This window comes from Galeopterus variegatus, unplaced genomic scaffold (genome assembly GCF_000696425.1).
Source record: "Galeopterus variegatus unplaced genomic scaffold, G_variegatus-3.0.2 Scaffold9897, whole genome shotgun sequence".
NCBI lineage: Eukaryota > Metazoa > Chordata > Mammalia > Dermoptera > Cynocephalidae > Galeopterus > Galeopterus variegatus.
In genome coordinates, this window is record NW_007736008.1 from 54,064 (window position 1) to 54,772 (window position 709).

Sequence of the window (709 nt, forward strand, 5' to 3'; positions counted from 1 at the left end):
GTTCTTTTTAGTAAACTTTCAAAAGTTAACTATATTTTGCTGTATTATATTAAAGGTAAGGGAATTATTTAGATTTTATCATTTTGCAGTTAGTCTTTTTCAGTGATAGGCTAATTTTATGGCAATACTGATTGTTGTCAATTCTCTCCATTAAGGACCTCGAACACTAATAGAAGGCATTACATTGCACTCTGTGTTTCCAATGTCGCTTTTATGCTTCCCTGGCAGTTTGCTCAGTTTATACTTTTTACACAGGTAAGATGATTTTAAACTAATTTAAGTTGAATGCAAGATGTACTTGGTTGTTTCTATAGAAGTTTAAAAATGTTATTACATTTATGCCCTAAAAGAATTTCAAAATATAGAATAATTATAAAGTTTACATAAATGTATGATTTAAAAAATAATGTAATTCCACATTTTATAAGTTCCTTAGTTTGACAGATATTATCAACACGTAAAATGTTTCTATTATTTTTATTCACAAAGTTTCTTGTTGGTTTTTGAGATGATATCTGTATATCTACCTGTAGATTTTCCTTTGCCTTAGGAATCATTCTGGGTTCCAAGCTATACAGCATGCTAAGGGCCAGTGCTACTCTGCATGGTAGGGAGTTTCTGCTTCTAATCCAGCTAAATTTTGGTCTTTTTGTCTAAAGAGCAGAATTTTACCAGGAGCCATTTCTCAGAGCTTTAATCACAACACTGC

At 31.0% G+C, this 709-nt stretch overlaps 1 protein-coding gene across 1 annotated transcript in view; it reads left to right on the forward strand.

Annotated features, from left to right (window-relative positions):
* LOC103609649 (probable C-mannosyltransferase DPY19L2) overlaps nt 1-709 on the forward strand; it is a 47,090-nt gene that overhangs the window by 43,862 nt on the left and 2,519 nt on the right. Inside the window, exon 8 of the mRNA XM_008593950.1 lies at nt 156-255. Within this exon, the coding sequence (XP_008592172.1) occupies nt 156-255 (100 nt within the window). The remainder of the gene's footprint in view (nt 1-155; nt 256-709) is intronic.